This window comes from Papaver somniferum, chromosome 9, assembly GCF_003573695.1.
Source record: "Papaver somniferum cultivar HN1 chromosome 9, ASM357369v1, whole genome shotgun sequence".
Lineage (NCBI taxonomy): Eukaryota > Viridiplantae > Streptophyta > Magnoliopsida > Ranunculales > Papaveraceae > Papaver > Papaver somniferum.
In genome coordinates this window covers 69,222,892-69,246,524 of record NC_039366.1, presented here as the reverse complement: position 1 = coordinate 69,246,524, position 23,633 = coordinate 69,222,892, and the positions used below count along the sequence as shown (strand labels likewise).

At 36.2% G+C, this 23,633-nt stretch overlaps 1 protein-coding gene and 1 long non-coding RNA gene across 2 annotated transcripts; one reads left to right on the top strand and one right to left on the bottom strand.

Moving 5' to 3' along the window:
- Positions 1–4,794: 4,794 nt before the first annotated feature.
- Positions 4,795–6,854, top strand: LOC113309209 (GDSL esterase/lipase At1g28590-like). Its single transcript, XM_026557620.1, has 5 exons — positions 4,795–5,106; positions 5,262–5,474; positions 5,570–5,721; positions 5,825–6,098; positions 6,281–6,854. The coding sequence occupies exons 1-5, from the start codon at positions 4,830–4,832 to the stop codon at positions 6,535–6,537; spliced, it is 1,173 nt and encodes a 390-aa protein (XP_026413405.1). The 5' UTR covers positions 4,795–4,829; the 3' UTR covers positions 6,538–6,854.
- Positions 6,855–21,213: 14,359 nt separating this feature from the next.
- On the bottom strand, positions 21,214–22,372 carry LOC113309584. The gene is made up of 4 exons (XR_003340681.1): positions 22,282–22,372; positions 22,021–22,111; positions 21,625–21,911; positions 21,214–21,431 (listed from the first exon to the last, which is right to left on the bottom strand). It is a non-coding gene; the product is annotated as an uncharacterized LOC113309584 (long non-coding RNA).
- Positions 22,373–23,633: the final 1,261 nt, after the last annotated feature.

Genomic DNA, 23,633 nt, shown 5'->3' with positions numbered 1-23,633 from the left:
CTACTGATGTCGTGGAAAGTAATACTGGGGCTACTCCATTCTCTATCCAAAATGATGATATGGAGCATGATCTCATTGAAGAAGGAGAAAAAAGAGCAGGAGAGAACTCTCATGAGATGAATGAGGCCTCAAAAATTCTGGTAATTGTCCTTACTCTTCATAAAATTTCTTTTTACAATTTTTTACATTTTCATATTCACATTTATTGCAACCACATCACTTTTAATACTAGGGTTTTAAATTATGCATTACTTTCATATGTTCAGAGAGACTTCCATAACTTGAGTATCAAGTTTCTTCATCCTCAGGTTTACATTAAAATGGAAACATTAAGCTGAAATTTTAATGGTTTTCTATGAAAAGATACTAGAGATCATATATGCACTTAAATAATATTCACTCTCCGGATATCATCTTCTTGTGTGAAAGTAAGATAAATGATCACAAAATCTTAAACCTTACTAATGGTTTAAAGTTACCCAATAAATCCTATGTCCCTTCTGTAGGTCAGGCTGGTGGCATCATCCTTCTATCGAAAGATGGTTTCACCCTAGATATTCTAAATTCCTCTAGTAATATGTTTCACGCCCTAGTTAAAAATGATCCTAGTAGAGGAGAATGGTTTCTTTCTTGTGTCTATGGAATTTCTTATAGAAATGAACAACCAGCTCAATGGGATTACATTAGAAGATTGAGTACTTCAGTTAACATCCCTTGGATTCTCCTAGGTGACCTAAACATTACCTTGAGTGCCTTTGAGAGAAATACTAATACTGAACTCACTGCACCAGAAGTTTTAAAATGTATTAGAGATGCTGATTTGCATGATTTAGGATTTAGCGGAAATCCTTTTACTTGGACTAGTAATAGTCATGGTACTGGCAGAATAAAGTCTAGACTTGATAGGGCACTAGTTAATAGTGAATGGACTCTTAGCTATCCAGATGCTAAGCTTTTATATTTAACTCAAAAAGGTTCTGATCATTTGCCTATCCTTCTATCCATGTATAACAAGTCTAGTCAAAAAAGAAAGAACTGGAAATTCTTTGAACGTTGGCTGCAAAACAATACTTTCAAAGATACTATTTTAAATGCTTGGAATTCTAACAAAACAGGTTCTGCAGCTTTGATCCTCTCAGATAAACTGTCTAATACTAGACATATCTTATCTCAATGGAGTAAGAATATTTTTGGAGAAATAAATACTAAAGTTACTAATCTTAAACAAGAATTGTCTAATCTCCAAACAACTGATGTTTATGGTTCTAATACTTCTGAGGTTTTAAGGGTGGAGAAAGAGATTGATGCTCTTAATGAAATTCAAGCTAAATCCAACAGACAGAAATCCAGGGATCATTTCTACAATGATATGGACAAAAACTCTAATATGAAACAAAATTGATTCATTACAAGATGTTGATGGTTCATGGTGCCAAGATATAAGTTCAATAGAAAGTCTCATAGTTTCTCATTTCAAGAATATTAGCTCTACTTCAAATCCATCTGACAGTTCAAAATTTCTTCAACATATTCCTTCTATTATTTCAGAACAAGATGATGTTAGTAGCTATTCCTTCTGAGTTAGAAATTCATCAAGCATTAATGAATATGGAACCTTGGACTTCACCTGTCCAGGATTCTATCAATCCCAATGGCAGATACTAAAAGAAGATGTTTGCAACACAGTGAAAGCTTTCTTTACATCTGGATTCCTTCTCAAGAAGATTAACTTCACAAGGGTTTGTTTAATTCCCAAGACTTTTACATCTCATAAACCTGAGGATTTCAGGACAATAGCATTGTGTAATACTATTCACAAACTGATATCAATGATAATCTCTTTAAGGCTCAAAAAGCACATGGCTAACATTATTTCTCCTATGCAGTCAGCTTATGTTCCAGGCAGACTAATAAATGAGAATATATGCTTAGTCCAAGAGTTAGTTAATGCAATGAAAAGGAAAAAGGGAAGAACAGGTCATCTAACACTCAAGATGGATATGTCAAAAGCATTTGACAGACTAGAATGGTCCTTTCTCATGGATGTTCTAAACAAGTTTGGTTTCTGTGAAAATTTTTGCCATCTTATCATGCAATGCATAAGCACAAATCAAATTGAAGTTATGATCAATGGCTCTCCTTCACAACCTTTTATTCCTACAAGAGGAATAATACAAGGGGATCCTCTTTCCCCTTATCTTTTTATACTAGCAATGGAAGCTTTTTCAAGACAATTGAATCGACAAGAAAGAAGAAATTATATTACGGGTATGAAAATCTCCAGATCTGCCCCAAAAATCAATCATATGCTCTTTGCACATGATTGCATTCTATTTTGCAAAGCAAATCAATATCAAACTAATAAGCTTCTTCAAGTTATAGAGAATTTCAGTGCATGCTCAGGGCCACTCATTAATTTTCATAAGTCAGCTGTATTTTTCAGTACTAATACTTCTCCTTCAACTTGTCATCTTGTAAGTGGTCTTCTTCAAGTTAGAGAACTAAATATCTATGAAGAAAAATATTTAGGGCTTCCTTTCTTTGTGGGAAGAAACAAAACAATACCTTTTTCATCACTTATTCAAAAAATGGATACAAGGTTTTCAAGATGGGCTGATATCAATTTATCTGAAGATGGAAGATCAGTCATGATTAAAAATGTCAGTAATGCCATCCCTGTGCATCACATGTCTTCTTTTAAGCTGCCTGATACAACCATTGATGTTATGAATTCAAGACAACAAATGTTTTGGAGAAACAAAAAGAATAACAAGGGTAAGCATTACATTGCTTTCAGACATGTTAATAAACCTAAACAGGAAGGAGGGCTAGGTTTTAGATACCTAGAACTTTTCAATTAAGCTCTACTAGCTAAATATGCTTGGAGATTATGTGAAGATGATTATTTTATTTGTGCCAGTCACTGAAGGCAAAATACTTCCCAGATGGTCAAATATTCAACTCTCAGAATAATGCTAATTCTACTTGGTCATGCAGGAGCATTAGCTCTGAGTTTCTCTTCATACAAAAATGGAGTTGTTGGTCTGTTGGAAATGGCACAAAAATCATGATTTGGAAAGACAGGTGCATTGAATAATTAGATACTCCCCCAAGTCCAAGAATTTGAGCAACAAACATTCATGAATATGTTTATGTTTATCAACTTTTTGATAATGTTATAGGAGGGTGGAATACAAATTTGATCTATAATCTCTTTGAAGACTCCACTACAAGACTTATTCAGAAGCTCTCTATTCATAATAACTGCAATGACAGGTTGGTTTGGTTGCTTGAAAAGGATGGAAGATTCTCAGTTAAATCTTCATACAAAAAAATAATGGATGAAAAGATTGCAAATGAATCTGTAGGTCAAAGAATCTAGGGAATTTACAACAAGCTCTGGAAGTTAAACATTCCACCAAGAATAAAACATTTTACTTGGAAATGCATACAAGACATTATTCCCACAAGAGACAAACTCCACAATGTCATCCAAGATGGAGATTTTTCTTGTCCTCTCTGTGCACAAGTTCCTGAATCTCCTGCACATACTATACTGTCTTGTCCTTTCTCTAAAGAAATTTGGTTTGCAGTTCTGGGTATTCATACTTCTAATGATGTCTCCCTGAAGAAAGGCTAATCTGCAAAATATCCATTATAGCTTGGTGTATTTGGTCTGCAAGATGTGAAAAAGCTTTTCAAAATACTCTCTCTTCTTTAGATTATGTGATTCAGAGATGCAAAAAGGAGATTTCAGAATATGAAACTCTCTCAGCAACTTTAGCTCACAATGCACATATTGTGCATACAAGAGAGAATCTTCATTGGTCTTCACCCCACAGGGGTTTCTTGAAAATTAATATTGATGGCTCTTATTTGCATTCTAATCATTCAGGATGAATTGGACTAATCATCCGTGATTTTGTAGGTACCCATAGAGGCTCGAAATGCTTCTATCTGACAAGGCTGTCAAGTGCAGAACATGCTGAAAGCAAAGCGTTATGGGAAGCGATAAAATGGGCTAAAGAGAGAGCTTTGCAACAAGTAGTTTTCGAGATGGACTCAAAGATAGTAGTAGATGCAGTTAATAACTACAACTTCAACATTGATTGGAGGTTGCGTAATTTAATTCTGGATATTAAAACTCTTTTTAATAGGTTTACCTCTTGGCATTGTGTTTATGTGCCCAAAGAGAAAAATAAAGTAGCTGATTCGTTAGCTAAGTTAGCTAGATTAAAGTGTTTGAGCAGTGTTTGGTTGCTAGAACCTCCACAAAAAATCTCTGCCAAAGTGCTGGAGGAAGCAAACTATATACTTTCCCACTCTTAATTAAATTCAAATTTTCAGTTTCAAAAAAAAATGTATTGTAATTAATCCTTTAGTGGAAAAACCACACACGACAGATGTTTAAAGTTTCGCCTAGTGGTTTTGGTGTCAGCAACCATAGTATTTAGATCTAGCTAACATCAAAATCATTAGGCGTAATTCATTTTGAAGGCGTACAGTCATCACCACATCACGACTATCTAGCTCGCATTCTTTGAGAATGTGAGTTTTAAACATAAGTATAGAGAGGAGGAACGGTGTTGCTGATATCATTACCAGATGAGCAGTAAGTCAGTCATATAATATTTATCATGTTTTGAATGAGCATTTAAATTAATAGGAACGAGGGAAGGCAATGAGCTTTGAAGCCATTGTGTGAGTCTGTGTTGACTTCCGGTTTATTAAAAAATACCATCTAACTAACATTCCTGTAACCATGAGTCCGTGACATAAAGTTGAGGGGTGAACAATTCAAATTGTCAATTCTCTTTGCATTTTCCACTATGGCTTCATCTTTCTCTCCTTCCTCCTCTAGTTTCTTCCATTTGACCTTTAAAAATCTGATCATAGTCTGTATCATTTTAATTACAACTGCTAATCCAGTATTAGGGTCGTATTATTACAAATCCATCTTCAGCTTTGGAGATTCGCTCGCTGATACCGGGAATACTCTCTACAACAAACCAAATGCTGATGTTGGCAGATTACCCTACGGAGAGACCTACTTCCATCGAGCCACCGGTGCCTTCTCTGATGGACGTGTAGTTCTTGATTTCATTGGTATGTATCCGATCATAGTTTTTTTTGTTCCAATAAGACAGTTTATACTTTTGGCGACGTTTAATGTAATTATATATCATGCAAAGTATTTAAAACTGTTGTAAAAAGTTTCTTAAGAATAAAAACTTTGCAATTGATATCCTTGTATGTTTCAGCTCAAGCCATAAGACTACCGCTGCTACCACCGTATCTTGGAAACAGCAATAAAGATTTAAAGCAGGGGGTGAATTTTGCTGTTGGAGGCGCTACAGCTCTGGATGCTTCTTTCTTTGAAGATAGAAAGATTTGGAGCGTTACCAATGACTCTCTTGGAGTTCAACTCGAATGGTTCAAACAACTCTTGCCTTCCCTTTGCAATCCGTCCTCAAGTATGTTTGCTTTCTACTTTTTTTCTGCTGTTAATTATCAATCACTTTTGTATTTATTCACTAATCTTGGGATTCATTTGGTTCATGATCACTAGATGATTGCCATGAATTTTTGGAAACATCTTTGATTCTCATGGGAGAAATTGGTGGAAACGATTATAATGGTCCATTTTTCCAAGGAAGAGGTCTAGAAGAGATTCGCACTTTTGTACCTGATGTAATCAAAGCCATTTCTTTGGTGATCAAGGTAACACAAAGACAAAGAAACTGAAGTGGTAAAGGAAAACCTTCATATATTGTACTGATAAAGTGTCAAGTTAACGGTTGAACATTCGGATTAATGACTACAGGCTTTAATAAAGGAAGGTGCTGTAACGTTCATGGTCCCTGGGAACTTCCCAATTGGGTGTTCAGCGTTATATTTAAGCCTATTCAAGAGCCCCAAGAAAGAGGATTACGATGAGAATGGTTGTATCAAGTGGCTCAACGAATTCTCTGTGTACCACAACAAATTTCTTCAGAAAGAGATGGCTGCTTTGAGAGAAGAATACCCAAGTGTCAAAACTATCTATGCTGATTACTACAATGTCGCCATGAAGTTTTACCGGTCTCCTGAAAAATTAGGTATGTCATCTTACTCCATACAATTTCTTAATGTTTGCCCACAAATATGATCATCTAGAACAGATTGCAGTGTCTTGCCACTAATGACAATTTAGACTCACATTTCAATACGGTTCAATTAGTTGTTCTACGGCGAAGGCAAAGAATATTTGTGTTAGTGCATTTTTTCCTGTTTTATTCAGGGTTTAAAGGTGGAGCTCTTACGGCATGTTGTAGATGTAAAGATCCATACAACTGTAACCAATTTTTTCAATGTGGAAGTGTTGATGGAATAGTTTGTGATGATCCATCAACATATGTCAACTGGGATGGTATCCACCTCACTGAAGCTGCATACAAATTTTTAGCGGATGGTTTGATGCGGGAAAATTACCAATTTTTCTTCCCCGAAAATGATATCACTACTACTACTGCAATTGGCCGTAATCAAGCTCTCTAAATAAAATTACTTTTGGTCAAGCACCGTTGACAACTTTTAGCGGATGGTTTGTAAGTGAAAATTCCACAAACTGAACTGGGAAAACAAAAACTGTGCTCAAGCAACATGTTGCATACTACGGCTTAACGGCTCCTTCCTTATTCTCTCTTTCGATGTACGGGCCACCATTTTGGCTGGTCCAATCTAGGAAGTAGAGTGCCTTAGTATTTTATTTATCGTCCACTGATTAGACACGCGTCTGTGATCCATTGCCTATTCTTTAGCGATTATCATTGGACATAAATGTGTAATAGAAGCTTGCATACTGTGATGTTGGAGGTAATGATCTGGTCATAAAATTCATATTGCTTTTTGTTTTATTTATTGTAGTTAGAATTTCATTTAGCCCATAGTTTTCAGTATTTTATTTCTTATATTTGGATGCATCCGATTTAAGCTGTTACTTCCCGCCCCTTGTTATATTCTTTGGACCTACTTGACATTAGGTGAATTGCACGATTGATTAATGGATAGAGTAGAAAATCTAAATAACTGACATGAATGCACTTAACTGACATGGACAACTCTTAGCTCTTGGGAAACAGACAGAAGATTGCATTCTATTCCTACGCTACATAAGCTTCAAAAGAGGAAAATCTAAATAACTTTAATGTTACAAAATAGAGGTACAAGAGTAGTTATGGATCTCCAAGAGTCTTCCTTGTTTACATATATACTTTCCATTTAGGAAGTTGGCAGTCTACGGGTAGTGGTTAGAGCTCATGGCAAAGGAATAATTGATTCGGCAAAGGCATCCTGTAATTGTTGTTTCGTCCTTATTCAGTTATTTATAATATGTTTCCTGTTTTTACATGGCATTTCATTAGATGTGGTTTGGTCGGCGCAATATATGTGTTTCATCTATTGTTGGATGCTTTCTAACAAGAAATAAGTTGCAGGGAGTTCATGGATCTGCAGTTGTAAGGGCATTGGCATTGTTTATCCGTAAACCTGGGTTTTCCTCTGCCTCAGAGTTATGTCAAGGCTGGTGCTGCTCTATTGGTTAGACATTTTTTTTAGTATTTGTTATTCATTAACGGTTTTATAGTATCTGTCAGTTTTAAGGTATTCAAAGGTGCATATGCTTTATCCAGGATCTCATTCAAGGAAAGCCTTCTAGGTTTTCTATATCATCTACTGAATTATTCAGCATCCTTCATGATGCTAGCGAGAAGACATTCTTGTGTCCTGGCACAGCTATATCAATGCAAAAATTTATGTTTGATGGTGAACCTGGGAAGATTGGATTCGAAATGAAGAGTTTCTTAGTCGAGCAAAAATTGTAACTTATTTATAGCTCATTCTGATTTTGTTGGACGTATTCTGCTCAATAGTTCCATTCCATATATATCTATTGAGGTCTAATAATTACATCGCAATGTAGATTGAGGAACGCCTTGTTGAGAAAGATGCAGAATCTCTAAGGTGTCAAAAGTTGCTCGTAGAAGGTATTTTTCTGGTGTTTCTGTTCATTTAGCACAGATTGTCAACCATTCATTGAATACTTGAATTTGGGACTTGAGTAATAAAAATCATATGGTTGGTATGTTCTTTTGTCCAGGCTCTTGCATAAATTTTACATGTTAATTTCAAGATCAACATCTCTCAGCTTAAAACTGTTAAATGTGACCTATATAGCCAACCTAACTGCATCGTGATCTGTAGCTTGGCTGGCTAACGCATCCAGTAGTATGGTTGATTGTTATTTTCAGTGACCATTTAAAGAACTATGATGCAAATCATGTTATGTAGAATGAACCAGAATGGGATAAGAGGAGTTGTAGCTATTTGTGAACTGTAACAACAACTACAATAGTCGAAGCTTGCTGCAAGACACGCTACATAGAGTCGTGGTTAGCTGCAAAGGGGAACTTCATCCAATTTCATATTTACCTTGGGTACCTTTCTTCGGTATAATTTCTCTTATGTTATATGACGCAATATTGAGGGTTGAGTGCTAAACTGTATGAAGATATTTGAAGCATTTTTGAGGTTTAACGTTGTTGTTAGTGCTGAAATTTTCATATTAAAATGACCGAATTTGTACATTGAATTTATCTTTTAATATAAATCTTTAAGTGGGTTTTCTTTTTAATTTTAGTTTTCATCTTACTTTTGATTCAGTTGAATCAGCTTAAGATTCAGCTGAATCAAATCCCATTTTTTTATAGAATATAATCAAAATAAACTACTGTGATCATCAGTATTATCACTTAACTGTTGAAACCAGTGGTTTTTTTAAATAAATCAAGGAATGTGAGACACAGTCGTTTTGGAAAAAAGCACTTCTAGATTACAGCTGAGGAACACAGTCGTTTTTAGTGATATTACCTCATGTCCTACCAGTGGTTTAACTTCCATTTTTCACTAGTGTTGTCTTTTCCAATAATTGAAAGTTAATGAAATAGGTTTTGTTGGCTGCGCTTCTTAAGCGACATTTGGTGTGAATCTTCGATTCAGGAGGTGTTTACACCATTTTTATCATCTTTGTCTTGTTAATTAGTTGTATTTATACAACAATTGGCATCAGAGCGTTCTATCCACCCAATTTTTTTTTTCTGATTACAAATGACTCTCAAAGAGGTTTCTCATAAAGCTGATGCTAACACAGGAGCCATCACTCAACTCAAAGCAGAATTCAAAACCCTTTCCACAGATCTTACTACTCAGATCGATACAGTAAAGACTAGCTTCAAGGAAGATTTACAAGAGAACAATCGAAACCTCATTCAGTTAGTCAGTAAACCCGTCAATCCTCACCATCTTGAAGATGAAGGTGAATCTTAGCACCATCGTTCTAACTTTTTTACTCACCATCATCATATTCCAAAGCTGGATTTTCCATGTTTTGATGGAGAGAATCCTAGAGGCTGTATCCAGAAAAGCGAAAGATATTTTCAACTCAATGACATTGAAGAGCACAGGAAAGTCGACAATGCAGCTATCTATCTTGAGGGTATGGCTGAAAAATGGTTTTTGAATTTTCAGATTAATCGTAATCGAATTACTTGGGATAATTTATCTCACCATCTATGTGCTCGGTTTTAAAACCCTGTTGAGGAGAATTTTGTGGGTAGTTTTAACAAGCTCATACAAAGTTCATCTGTTGATGATTACTATGAGCAGTTTGGGTCACTCAAAGCTCTAATGTTACGTATGAATCCTTGAGTGAAGCTTACTTTGTCATGAGTTTTCTTAGTGGGTTGAAGGATGAAACTGGTAAGTCTGTGTCTATGTTTCACCCACAAACTATAGTTGATGCTTTCTCATTCGCCAGACTACAAGAACAAAAACTCCACTTAACCAACACAACTACTAGACCATTTACCAAACCTTTCACTACCCCTTATAACTCTCATAGACAATATTCTCCTACACCAGTATCACCCAAGTCAATTCTCACTTCACCTAAATCTGCTCCTAGTACCCCAAAGCCTAACCCTCCACCCCCAGTTATTAAAAGGCTATCACAGGAAGAGATGAACAAGAGAAGGTCTCAACGGTTGTGTTACAATTGTGATGATGTCTATAGACCTGGCCACTTTTGTAGATGGAAGAAAAAACTTTGCATGGTTCATATGGATACTCCTGAGTCATAGGATACTGAGGAGGAGGAAGAAATTTTTGAAGAAGCAAATGAATCCCCGGTACACTCTGATATTGAAGTATCTCTACATGCTCTCACATGCACTGTCACTAGTGATACTATTAGAATTACTAGTCTCATCAACAAGAAAAAAGTCTCTATTCTTATTGACACAAGCATAACCACTAGCTTTATTGCTAGTGATTTGGCTTCTTCACTTCATTGTTTCATTGCACCAACCCCACCAATGATGGTTACTGTTGCTAATGGAGCCAAAACAGTAAGTTCAGGTATTTTCCTAAACTAAAATGGAGTATGCAGGGACACACATTTATGGAGGATTTGAGAGTATTTCCACTGAGAGGTTGTGATATAGTACTTGGAGAAGATTGGCTCAGGAACTAGGTGATGTGATTTTCAACTTTGCCAAACTCAATATTTCCTTTCATTATAACAACCAGCACATTACTTTACAAGGGACTACCCCTAAACACTCCTTCTTAATGATGAGTAGTACAACCATTAAAAAGTACTTTTACAAATATTCTCATGGAATGACAACCCATTTATTTTTCGTTTGTCCAACCTCAACACCCCCTACAACTCCTGGAATTTTACTACCATTATTACAAGAATTCAATGATATTTTTCAAGAACCCACTGAACTTCCTCCAAAAAGGAGTTTGGATCATACAATTCCCTTACAACCCAACTCAACTCCTGTCAATCAAAGAGCCTATAAATGTCCCTATGTACAGAAAGGAGTTGAGCAATTAATTAAAGATATGCTTCGTCTGGGATTATTCAACCAAGTCACAGTCCATTTGCATCCCCAATACTTTTGGTCAAGAAAAAGGATAATTCTTGGAGGTTCTGTGTTGATTATAGGAAACTCAATAGCATTACTATCAAAGATAAATTTCCTATTCCTATTGTTGATGAGCTGCTTGATGAACTTAAAGGATTTAAAGTTCTCTCAAAGATTGATCTTAGAGTTGGCTACCACCAAATCAGGGTCAGTGATTTGGACATTTTCAGGACAACATTTAGAACTCATCAAGGCCACTATGAGTTCAAAGTCATGGCCTTTGGCCTCACAAATGCTCCTGCAACATTTCAAGCTTTTATGAATGACATCTTTCAGCCATTCTTGAGGAAATTTGTTTTGGTTTTCTTTGATGACATACTCATTTACAGTTCAAGTATGACTGAGCACTTAGAGCATCTCCAGGTTGTTTTGTCCTTATTGAGACAGCACCAGCTTTTTGCAAAATTGTCTAAATAAAGTTTTAGACAATCATCTTTGGAGTATCTGGGTCACATTATTACATCTGAAGGATTTTGTGTTGATCCTACAAATATCTCTTGCATGCAGTATTGGCCACTTCCCAAAAATATCAAGGAATTAAGAGTCTTTCTTGGCCTAACTGGGTACTACATGAAATTTGTGCAAGGATATGGTGCCGTCAGTAAACCTCTGTCTGACTTACTTAAGAAGAATTCCTTTCTTTGAAGTCTTGCAGCAACCATTTCCTTTGAGAAGCTGAATCCAGCCATGAGAAATACTCATGTTTTGGCTCTTCTTGACTTTACTAAGAAGTTTGTAGTGGAAAATGATGCTAGTGATTTATGTGTTGGTGCAGTATTGCTTCAGGAAGGCCATCCAATTGCATACTTCAGCAAACCATTAGGTCCAAGAGCCAGAGCTTATGAAAAGGAATTCTTAGCTATTGTCCTTGCTGTTCAAAGATGGAAACATTATTTGCAGGGTGCCAAGTTCATCATGAAAACTGATCATCAGAGTATACAATACTTCCTTACACAAAATATTACAACTGCTCTATACCAAAGGTGGCTTATTAAGCTTTTAGGATTTGACTATGAGATACAGTATAAAAAAGATGCAGAGAATGTAGTTGTTGATGCACTTTCTATAAGACCTACTGCTTCTGTTACTTGTAATTCCTTATCCCTCTCTACTCCATCTTGGATACAAGATGTGGTACTCAGTTATGCAAAAGACCATAAGGATGAACAACTTATATCTCAAATACTCATCACTGTTGATACTGTACCACATTTCACCTACAAGGAAGGCATTCTGAGATACAAAAACAGAATATACATTGGCACAAAAGGTAATGTCAGATACCACATATTACAATCATTGCATGCCTCTGCTGTAGGAGGTCATTCTGGTATGCAAGCCACTTATGTCAGGGCTAAGAGCCATTTTTACTGGCAAGGAATGTTGAAAGATATAGTGCTCTTTGTGTCTCACTGTGACATTTGCCATAGAAATAAGAGTGATCAAACAAATGTTGCTGGCCTCCTGTAACCTTTACTAATTCCTGATCAAGCTTGGCAGCACATTACTATGGACTTTATTGATGACTTACTTGTTAGTAGCAGAAAGAATGTAATTCTGGTTATAGTGGACAGGTTAACAATCTATGCTAACTTCATTGCTCTACAACATCCTTACACAGCTGCATCTGTAGATCAAGCATTCCTCAATAATGTCTTCAAGATCAATGGTTTGCCTTCCTCTATAGTGTCTGACAGAGATAAAGTGTTCGCCAGTAATTTCTGGCAAGACTTATTCAAAGCTATAGGGAATAGCTTGAATATGAGCATTGCTTGTCATCCACAAACAGATGGCCAGACTGAAAGAGTTAATGCATGTTTGGAAAATTATTTGAGATGCATATGTGGCCACAAACCCAGCAGCTGGAGTCAATGGTTGTGTCTTGCAGAGTGATGGTACAATACTAGCTACCACAGAGGCTTGAAAATGTCTCCCTTTTAAGCCCTATATGGGTATGTCCCTCCCCATATGGCTTCCCCTACTACTATTACAACTTTTGTGGCTGCAGTTGTTATGATGGATCTGCTCAAATAATCACTCCATAAAGCTCAAGAACGTATGAAACTATATGTTGATACTTCAAGGGTTGACAAATAATTTGCAGTGGGGATTTTGTCTATTTGCGACTTCAACCTTACAGGCAGGCATATGTGTCACTCAGGAAGAATTTCAAACTATCAGCTAAGTTTTATGGCCCTTTTCAGGTGCTACAAAAGGTAGGTGTTGCGGCTTACAGGTTGGACTTACTCTCTAGTTCTCTATCCACCCTGTATTCCATGTATGACAATTGAAGAAACACATTGGCCTCAAGCACACACCCTCTACTACTTTACCTGTTGTGGATCCTTATGGAGTTGTCATTAGGTTGCCTGAAAAGGTGTTACAGTCACGCACTGTGTTCATTGGCCAACAGCAGGTACGCCAAGTATTGATCCAATGGACACACTCTTCAGCAGAGGAGGTCACTTGGGAAGCTGTCTCAAACATCAAAGCTCATTATCCTAGATTTATACTTGAGGACAAGGATCTTCTTCAGGGGGAGGCAATGTTGCATACTATGGCCTAACGGATTTTTCCTTATTCTCTCTTTTGATGTACGGGTCACCATTTTGGCTGCCCTAATCTAAGAAGTAGAATGCCTTAGTATTTTATTTATCGACCGTTGATTATTAGACACGCGTCCGTGATCCATTGTGTATTCTTTAAGGATTATCATTGGACATAAATGTGTAAGAGAAGCTTATCTTCTCTAATAATTGAAAGTTAATGAAATAGGTTTTGTTGGATGCGCTTCTTAAGCCAGATTTGGCCTGAATCTTCGATTCAGAAGGTGTTTACACCATTTTTATCATCTTTGTCTTGTTAATTAGTTGTATTTATACAACACAACACTAGAAATGGCCGATAGTTGTGAAAGTTGAAAATTCTGATAACATGGTGTTAATGGTGATTAAGATCAGAATGATCAACATAGGAAAACAGTAAATCTCATTACAGAATAAGCTAGTTGTTAAGACAATATTTATAGATATCCGTACATACTAATAACAAACACACGTTAATACACACCTGCTGAGAACACATGACACTAAAAAATAATTAACGTGAATTGGTTATCCTGCGCCACTGGATTTCTTATCCTGCACTGCGTTTTTAGCTTGAGTTGTATCTTCACTTACTCTACCAATATCCCCCCTCAAACTGATGGGTACAGAAGTGACCATAAGTTTGGATCTGAGCTGCTGAAACCTTGGACTATGAAGACCTTTTGTAAAGATGTCAGCCACTTGATCAAGATTGTGAACATAGAAAATATCCAATACCTTATTCTGCACTAATTCTCGAATAAAATGAAAATCCTGCTGAACATGCTTCATCTTAGTGTGTAGAACATGGTTCTTATCTAGAGAGATAGAACTAATGTTATCACACCCTATTCTAGGAATACCTGGGACTGAAAAATGAAGATCATTCAAAACATAACATACCCAGACAATTTCAACGGCACTATTAGCCAGAGTTTTATATTCAACTTTTGTGCTTGATCTTGCAATAGATGACTGCTTCTTAGATGACCAAGAGATAATGTTGGATCCCAGAAAAATATAATATCCACCTGTAGATCTTCTATCATCTATAGAACCAACCCAGTCAGCATCAGAAAATCCCAAAAGAAAAGAACTGCCACTTGTGAAATGCAAACCATAATCCAAGGTACCTTTAATATATCTCAGTATTCTCTTGGCATCTTGTAGATGATCAGTTCTTGGATTTTGCATATACTGACAAACCAGATTAACAGCAAAGAGATATTTGTTCTTGTCCAAGTGAGGTATTGTAAAGCACCCACTGAGGACTTGTATTCAGTAGTATTTGATAATAGATCACCTGAAGTTTGAGTGAGTTTCTCAGTAGCGAACCTTCGTTATTATGCTTGTGTAATAAGTCCACAACATATTTGGTTTGAGACAAATATAATGAACTTCTCTGAACTTCAAATCTCAAGAAAAAATGTAGGTTACCCAGATCTTTGACAGGGAAAGTAGTTTGCAAATGAGATATAACATACTTGATAAAACAAGGAGAAGAACCTGTAAGCAAGATGACATCAACATATAAAAGGGCTACTGTGATTTGAGAACCATCCTCATGAACAAATAAAGATGCATCAGATGATAAGTTGACAAAATGAAGTGACTTCAAGGCATTGATGAGCTTATCATACTAGGCCCTAGGTGACTGCTTCAGACCATAGATAGCTTTGTGGAGTAAGCAAACATGATGAGGTTTAGTTGGATCAGAAAATCCTGGGGGCTGTGTCATATATACTTCTTCTTACAAATCACCATGCAAGTATGCATTACTAACATCAAGTTAATCGATCTTCCAGTTGGATTAAACTGCCATTGAAAGTGATAGGCACATTTTTGAGTCTTATATAATCTCAATTGTATATATTATTAGTGCTCGATTTTATATTTATTATGGCTTTTTATGTCCCTGTAGGTATTTTTGGAGAAATAAGCTTTTGCGGCGAAATTGGCTAAAAAAGTGGTTTTTACGCTCGTGGGAGAAAATTACTATACGGACTCCCACTTTGGATAAGGGTAACCTAATTACTAAGGGGTGACCCATTTCCAGGCATCTGCTAAAGGGAGACCGGGACTGGATAGGGGAAGGTCACATTTCTTCACGTTTTCAAACATTCGTTTTGGCGGGAAACTGGCAGCAGCAAGGAGCAATTTTTGTGTGAGAATCTTTGGGCAGTTTTAAAGAGATTCAATTGTGGAATTCGATTGGGCTGGACTTACTAGAGAAAAACAGGGTTTGTGTGTGCGTTTGGGTCGAACATATTGGGATAGAATGGCCAGGAGAAGTGAATCAAAGTTCAACAGGGATACGTATTCTTTATGTTTATTTTCAAAGATTTTGTGAAGAATTTTGGGAGAGTTTTACGCTGGATAAAGATGTACCTAGTCTTGCTCAAGTCAGAGGAGAAGTTTGGAGAGTTAGAATAGGCCAGAAGACGCGTACAGAGAGGATTGAAGTGAGATTTTCTCTCAACTGTTGACCGAAGAGAATAAAAAGAATATTCATAGATAAACTCGGATTTGTGAGTTTTGCTGGGTATGAAAAGGCTGGTTCGAGTCTTAGAAAGGTGATCAAGTGTTTGGGGTCGAGCAGGGACCAGAGAGAGACCGGAGGAGCGAAGAACAGGAGTTGCAGGAAAAGTTTCCTGCTGTTGCTGCTGCTGCTCGAGGAGGAAGAAGAAGACGAAGAACAGACCCTCCAGGGATGTCGTTCTTCAACAGTGCTAGAAGCAGCAGACTTGCGTCGTTATTCAACAGCAGCGCTAAAGTATCGTTCTTCTCTGGACGCTTAAAGAGGGTCGTAGTTTCACTGTATTATATTTTTCACTCTTTTAATCATATTTTGAGCATCAAGTATGTATTTTGAGAATATGATTATTATGAGTAGCTAAACCCCAATACTGGGATGATGGAGGAAACCATTCTTTATGCATGAGTAATTCTATTTAATTCTTTTATGACTATTTGCACTATTATAAGTTGATTTATGATTTTTCTTGATAATTTGTGATTTTATCTGATGATGTATGCTTAGTCTAGAAACTATTGATGCATCATGCTTATGATTTACATCTAATACTTTATAAAATCTATTTTTCGCAAAGAAAGGAGTCGATATTTGTTATCATTATAAGCTATAATTGTCTAGAATTAATAGTTGTTTCGCATGAGTATAAGAATTGGTGGAATCCTGAGTCCTAGTATCTCTTGATCCTGTGACAAATTTTGTATATATTTTTGTTTTAAAAATCTTTTCAAGTCCGAGCAACGAATCCTTATTTATCGCAATCGAAATACTACAACAGAAAGTATGATTCTGATTATTGCTGGCTTAGAAACAGGACTAAAGGTTTCTTCATAATCAAGTCCTGGTTGTTGATGAAATCATTTGGCTATTAATCTAGCCTTGTGCCTGTCAATACTCCCATTTGCATTGTATTTGATCCTAAATACCCATTTGCAGCCAATAAGATTTTGAGAAGCTTCAGGTTGAACTAAAGACAAAGTTTCAGCTTGTATTAAAGCATTATATTCGTCAACTGGAGAAACTCTCCAAACCCTTTCTCTATTTGCAGCTACAATACTCTTTGGTATGTGACAAACAAAAGCAGTATGTAAAGGGTACTTGGTTTTTAGTTCATTAAAGCATTATACTTTTTGTTTGCAAATTAAGATTTAGGAGTATAAATACCCCTCTTGCCCCTAGTAACCATAGAATGATCATTCTTAGTAATAGGCACTTGAACTGAAGAAGAAGGTGCAGTTGGTAATGGATCTGGAATAGTCATAGGAACTGAAGATGAAGATACAGTAACAGATGTAGGAATGAAGGATGCAGAAGAAGATGGAGAGATGGAAGTAGTAAGCTCATTGTAAGGAAACCATGACTCATTTAAAGATACATGTCTAGAGATATATATGGTTCCTAAAGATGGATCCAAACACCTATACCCTTTATGATTAAGACTATATCCTAGAAAAATGCAATGCTTGCTTCTAGGTTCTAATTTATTAGATGTATAAGGCTTTAATCAAAGAAAACAAGAGCAACAAAATACTTTGAGAAAGTTATAATCTGGTTTTGTGTGAAAAAGCATTTCAAAGGGAGTCAAAAAGGAAATGGATCTGGTTGGAAGTCTGTTTATGAGATAGTTTGTTGTTTGAAGTTCTTCAACCCAAAACTCATTTGGTGAACCAGATTGTAATAAAAGAACTCATGTTACTCCTAGAAGATGTTTATGTTTAACTCAGCAACACCATTTTGTTCAGGTGTATGAGGACAAGAAAATTCATGGGTAATACCATCAGTGGCACAATATTCTTAAAGGAATGTGTTTAAGAACTCTCCACCATTGTCAGTTCTAATATTGATGACAGAATGAGAAAGTAATTTCTCTATTCTAGTAACAAAGGAAGTAAAAGAAGTTTTAAAATCAGCTTTGGAGACCAATGGAATAACCCAGCAATACTTGGTATATTCATCAACAATATTTGCATAGCACAAATTTCCAAACAATAATGCAACATGACAAGGACCCCACAGGTCCATGTGCAACAATTGTAAAGGTTTCTGAGCTACAGTACTAGACATTTGAAATGGCATCTTTTGTGACCTACATAGTTTGCATTCATTACAATGGAATGGCTTATTGGACACATTATACAAATGAAGAGCAGTACATATTTTTTGAAGAGTTTGAAATGAAGGGTGACCAAATCTTCTATGAAAAATAGCACTGTCAGTGATTGATGAAAAATCTTGTGGAGAGGATGTAAAGGTGATTGGATAGAGACCATTCCTATGTGGTCCTTGGAAAAAGATCTTCCCAGAAGTCTAATCCTTCACAGAAAAACCATGAGAGTCAAGAGTTAAGGAGCACTTATTGTCTGAAGTGAATTTATGAGAAGATAGTAAAGTATGAGATGCTTGTGGAACTAAGAGGATGTCATTTAACTGAAAAGAGTGATCATTCAAAATTTTACTAGAGTTACTAGTATGAAAAATGGTCATACCTCCACCATTGGCTGTGTTGATAATTTTTTTGCCATCATAAGGAGTAGTCTCATGTAATGATGTAACTTCAGAAGTGATATGATTGTTGGCACCAATATCAATAATCCATTCTTCATTGTCAAAAATATCAGCTAGAGATAGCATTGCACTGAGATTGGTTGGAGGAGCTCTGCCTTTGCATGAAAAATTCAATCTGTGATTACAATTTTGTGCAAGATGGCTATCTGAATTGCAGATCTGACATGGAATTTTGTCAGGAGCAGGATTTCCTCTTCCATAGTTGTGTCTAGCAAAGATTGCTGGATTTGGAAATCTACCAGCATTTGAGTGTCTACCTATATTATAATAGCCTCTAGATGAACCTCTATAATTGCTTGCCATAAAAGCCTTTGCATCCAAATCACTTTTTTTGATTTTAGCTCTCTCACTTACAACTTCTTCTTCACTGAGCAAGTTGTTATGTAACTCTATACTAGTAATTGGAGGATTTATATGCCTCATTAATGTGGAAAATGGAATATAATCAGAATTCAATGGTTTTAGAGAAATAACCACCAATTCTCTATCAGATACAATCTCTCCAGATGCAGCTAGTTGATCGGACAAAAGCTTAATTTCATAATAAGATTTGGAATTGATTTGTTACCTTGAGAAGTGTTGAGAAGTTTTGTCCGTAACTGAATTGAATGAGTTGTTGATGCTCTGTAAAATCTTCTTCAATACTTGTCCACAAATTATGAGATGAGGTAGATCTTGAAAAGTAAGCGACAACAGAATTAGAAATCATTGAGTTAATCCACATTCTGATTGTAGAGTCTTTTTCAATCCAGTCTGAGTAATTTGGATTTTCTATTCTGTTTGCTTCGTTACATGGAGATGTATATTGTTGTAGACATGGATAAGATCCATCCAAGAACCTCATTAACTTGTATCTCTGAATAACAGGTTGCATCAAATTTCTCCAAGTGAAGTAACAAATTAAATTGTTGATTTGATTTAAAGAGACATTTGAGAACGTAATTGTTGTTGTATTTTCCATTGTTGAAGATGTTGTTGATGAAAATTTTTGAATCATAAAACAGACATAAGCTTTGAGAAGAAAAAAGAACCAAAAAAATTTCAAGAATACGAGAAATTGATGAAAAAACTAATCACAAATCTTGATGATTGTGAATGAGAAAAGCAGCGTTAAAAACATAGATCGAGAGAATGAGATCAAGAAACAAGAAAAATCGAAGAATCACCAAAGAAAAACCACTAAAACATAATAAATCTTCAGTACAGTGATTAAAACAGCAGCAGATACTTGAGGAAGCACTATGAATATGCGGGATCGAAAGAGAAAAGGATGATGAGACCCTAATCTAACATGTATGATACCATGATAGCATGGTATTAATGGTGATTAAGATCAGAATGATCAACACAGGAAAAATAGTAAATCTTATTACAGAATAAGCTAGATGTTAAACAGCATTTATAGATGTCCGTACAAACTAATAACAAACACACGTGAACACACACGTGCTGAGAACACATGACACTAAAACAGAATTCACGTGAATTTGTTATCCTGCGCCACTGAATTTCTTATCCTGCACTGAGTCTTTAGCTTGAGTAAGGGTGCACACGGTACGGTTCGGCTCGGTTCTTGCCGAGGCCGAGTACTTGTACCTCCCAAGGGTCGGTTCCCAGATTTTGGACCGGTACCGGTACCGTGTACCTCGGTTCCGATACCATTCGGTACATGTACAGTTCCGGTACGGGACCGGTACCGGTCGGTTCCTGTGATTTTTCAGATAATTTTTTTTGTTTTGTTTTTCAGACAAATTTTCCTGTTAGTTTTACCTGTTTTTCAATATATTAAGCAAATCTCAATCAAAGAACAAAGTAACAACTAACAAGTGGCAATAATACTAGCTATCCAAAGTGCCAAACAACCAAAGTCTTGAAAATCTGAAAAAATAACAACTAACAAGAAGCAGTACAGTAGCACACAAACACACACACTGACCAACACAAACAATACTACAAGTCTACAGTACGATAATAAGTTGGTTGGATAGAGGATCCAACAAATGTATCTGTAGCAGGTGTAGGTGTAGCAGCTGAAGTAGGTATAGGAGTAGCTGTTCCACAAGCTAGACTTGATGCATCCATGATTCATCACAGAGAACTCACAAATAAACATAAACGTAAGTACATAATACAAGCTAGAACATCCTCAGCTAGAGGCATGAGACTAAAGTTGTTCCCAAGAAAACAAATAAACAAAAAAAGATAGCTACAGCGTTAAAGACAGACAACAAACACGACATTACTTGAAAAATGAATATCATGTATAACTCTTAGTAGCATAAAATATGTGTTGTTTTCACTAAAGTGTCATTTATCCCCTGGATTAGGAAAGACATGATCCTCCACTAACCCTAAAAATACTCTGCTTGTTTGCTACATTTTAGCCTATGGAATGAAGCTACCCGCTTAACTGCTTACAATAACTACCGGCTGTCATGTTCCGCTTATAGAGTATAGTCATCAATGCACGGCAAAACCCATTAAAAGACAATGAGGAAGATTAGTTTAATAAAATTGAACCAGGGAAGGACATGCTCTATACAACTAAACTACTGTGAAAAAAATTACAAAAAAGAATAAAAGTATACATAGTACAAATACACACACATTGAACCCCCTCAGATCAAAAAACAGACAGAACTATTGTGCTACCTGAGCAGGCCAGACTTGTAGTGCACATGCCTCCACTGTGTTCAATTCACACTCAGTTGGTCCATGCTGCAATCATTCAGAACAAGAATTTCAACCAAAAATTCTACTTTTCCCTAAAACATGAGCATTTGTAGATCATTTTAACATAGTTAATGACAAAAAATTCAGATCGGAATTTTGATTCTTATCAACTGAATTTGAAAATGACGATCATCAAAAACATGGAAATTGATTTAACTAGGAGAGTAGGGATATATACCTGGCAGGTAATGACTTTATCAGAAGTAATTCTGGCATTACCATAAGGAATTAATGAGTTGAAGATCGATGATATCAATGAGTCCATTGTTGAAGATTTGTGGTAAGTAATTCACCGTGAAATTTGAACAGTATGGACACAGAGTTTCATAATGAAGAGCTAAAGAAACTTTACCATAACATGGAGAATAAGGTGGTATTTGAGCTGATGATGATTCAATAGAACAGAACAGAATGACTAGAGACAATACAAAGATTGATGATGAAGAAGAAGAATAGGCCATGGCTCTGTATAATCAAAACAAAAAAATTGGTTAGCTCCAAAGATCTTAAAGAACACTCAGTCTCAAACAGTATTAATTGAAAAAATTATAAAAAAGGAAGAAATAAAAAGTACCTTAATGGGTTTCCTTGGTTAAAGTTGGATGGTTCCTTCTTCCTTGAATCCTTTCCCTTCGTCTTCTCCCTGGCGTGAGTGATAACTTACCCTGTGAAATTAAAAGTTTGAAACCCTAAATTAAATTAATCAAAAGTCAAATAAATCTCAAATTTAAAAAATCAAGGAACCCATAGTCCAAATCAAACGATTTTAACACAATAACTAATAGAAATTGATTAAAATTGGAGAAAAAAAAAGCAAAAAAAGTAAAAAATTTACACAAATCACTGACTTTTCTCATTCTTCTTCTGGATCGAGAGGTGGAGTAACTGGTGTTGTTCGTTGTTGGAGATTAATGATTTAATGGAGACTAATCTATGGAGTTCAGAGAATCAGAGACAGAGTTCTTCTCAGTTCTATTTCTCAGAGAGAAGACGGAAAAAAACGAAAATGAAAAACCCTAGCGTTAGGTTCTATATATACCCCCCTTAATCTAACGGTTATTATTAGTTCAGTACCCCTAAATCTAATGGTTAGAAATCGTCGGTACTTTCGGTCCGGACGGTACGGGACTTAGACAGGACCGTATACCTGTACCTCCCCAGCCTCGGTTCCTATTTTTTGGACCGATACCTGTACCCCCTTCCTCGGTTCGGGACAAAAACAGGTACGGGACCACCGGTTCCGGGACGGTCCGTCGGTCCGGCTCGGTTCCTGTGCACCCTTAAGCTTGAGTTGTATCTTCACTTACTCTGCCAGTAAACTCAGTTTCAAGAAGTTTATTCACCGTAGTGTATCGCTGAATTGCGGCAAGAACATGATATTCTTTAGTAAAATACGAAAGAATAGTTCGTTGTGTACGTACTTATTGCACGACTCCGTGATTCATCCAAAGGGAATTTCAACCTACTATATAGGAATCAAATGATGGAATGGAACTGTATTTGTTCAATGTTGGTACATCCATTTTCTTCTTCAAACAAATCACCATCACATATGAAATGAGTTGAGCAGCTCATTAGTTGAGCTTCACTCGGCCCACTACTTAGATAAGTACTGTGCAATTGTCTTCCTCGTAGGCAAGTAAGCGCTAGGAATTTTTACGTTTGTACAAAGTATTTGAACACAATCTAAACAAAACGCAAAATAGGCTTTTTGAATTTAACATTAAGATCTGAGACCCAATGAGTGACTATTGAAATGAGGAGATCTAAGGATCAAATTTTGTTAGTGGCCGGTTTGAGATTGAATTGGGTTGCTCATATTTAAACTTTAAAAGGAAAGAGATGATAACATAGTCCGTTTACATTATTGAATTTTACTGGTGTTGTGGGTGAACAGTAATTAACAAAGACATCTCGATTTAAGAGAGTTGGTAGAACCACAAGAGAATGAATTAGTGTCAGAATATTTTTGTTCCTTCTATTTTATTTCTTTTTCAAAGTAGTCAGAGTATTTTGGTGAGAGTATTTTGGTGAGGGCGATCTACGTACGTGTAAAACATCAGCACTCAAAATAATAGTGTGTTTCGGGATATTTGACTATCGTTGCTCTTTACTTGGAAAATTAATAGTAAACGGTTGGTCACTTTGTTGTTGATGGCACTAGATACAGGTATAATTACAAAAATG